The sequence below is a fragment of the Penaeus monodon genome, chromosome 29, assembly GCF_015228065.2.
Source record: "Penaeus monodon isolate SGIC_2016 chromosome 29, NSTDA_Pmon_1, whole genome shotgun sequence".
NCBI classification, from domain to species: Eukaryota; Metazoa; Arthropoda; class Malacostraca; order Decapoda; family Penaeidae; genus Penaeus; species Penaeus monodon.
The window spans coordinates 33,964,832-33,965,094 of record NC_051414.1 but is presented as its reverse complement, the minus strand read 5'-3'; the positions used below and the strand labels follow the sequence as shown (position 1 = coordinate 33,965,094).

Genomic DNA, 263 nt, shown 5'->3' with positions numbered 1-263 from the left:
AACTGTCCGTGATGTGGGCGTCCTCATCGGAGGCGTTGACGAGCTTGAGGCCGATGGTGCCCGACGGAACGTACTCCGCGCTCAGGGCCTGTTCCGTCACCACCCACACGTACCCGCGCCCTGTCATGTTCATGTAGCTTGCGTCGTGGAAGATCGTGCGGGCGTCCTCCTTGCTGTAGGGGTGAGGGGGTGTAGGGGGTGAGGGAGGGAAGGAGGGGGTGACGGGAAGGGAGGAAAAAATATAGTTTATTATTATAACCAGT

At 58.9% G+C, this 263-nt stretch overlaps 1 protein-coding gene across 1 annotated transcript in view; it reads right to left on the bottom strand.

Annotated features, from left to right (window-relative positions):
• LOC119591851 (glutamate [NMDA] receptor subunit 1-like) overlaps positions 1–263 on the bottom strand; it is a 21,804-nt gene that overhangs the window by 15,298 nt on the left and 6,243 nt on the right. Inside the window, exon 6 of the mRNA XM_037940595.1 lies at positions 4–173. Within this exon, the coding sequence (XP_037796523.1) occupies positions 4–173 (170 nt within the window). The remainder of the gene's footprint in view (positions 1–3; positions 174–263) is intronic.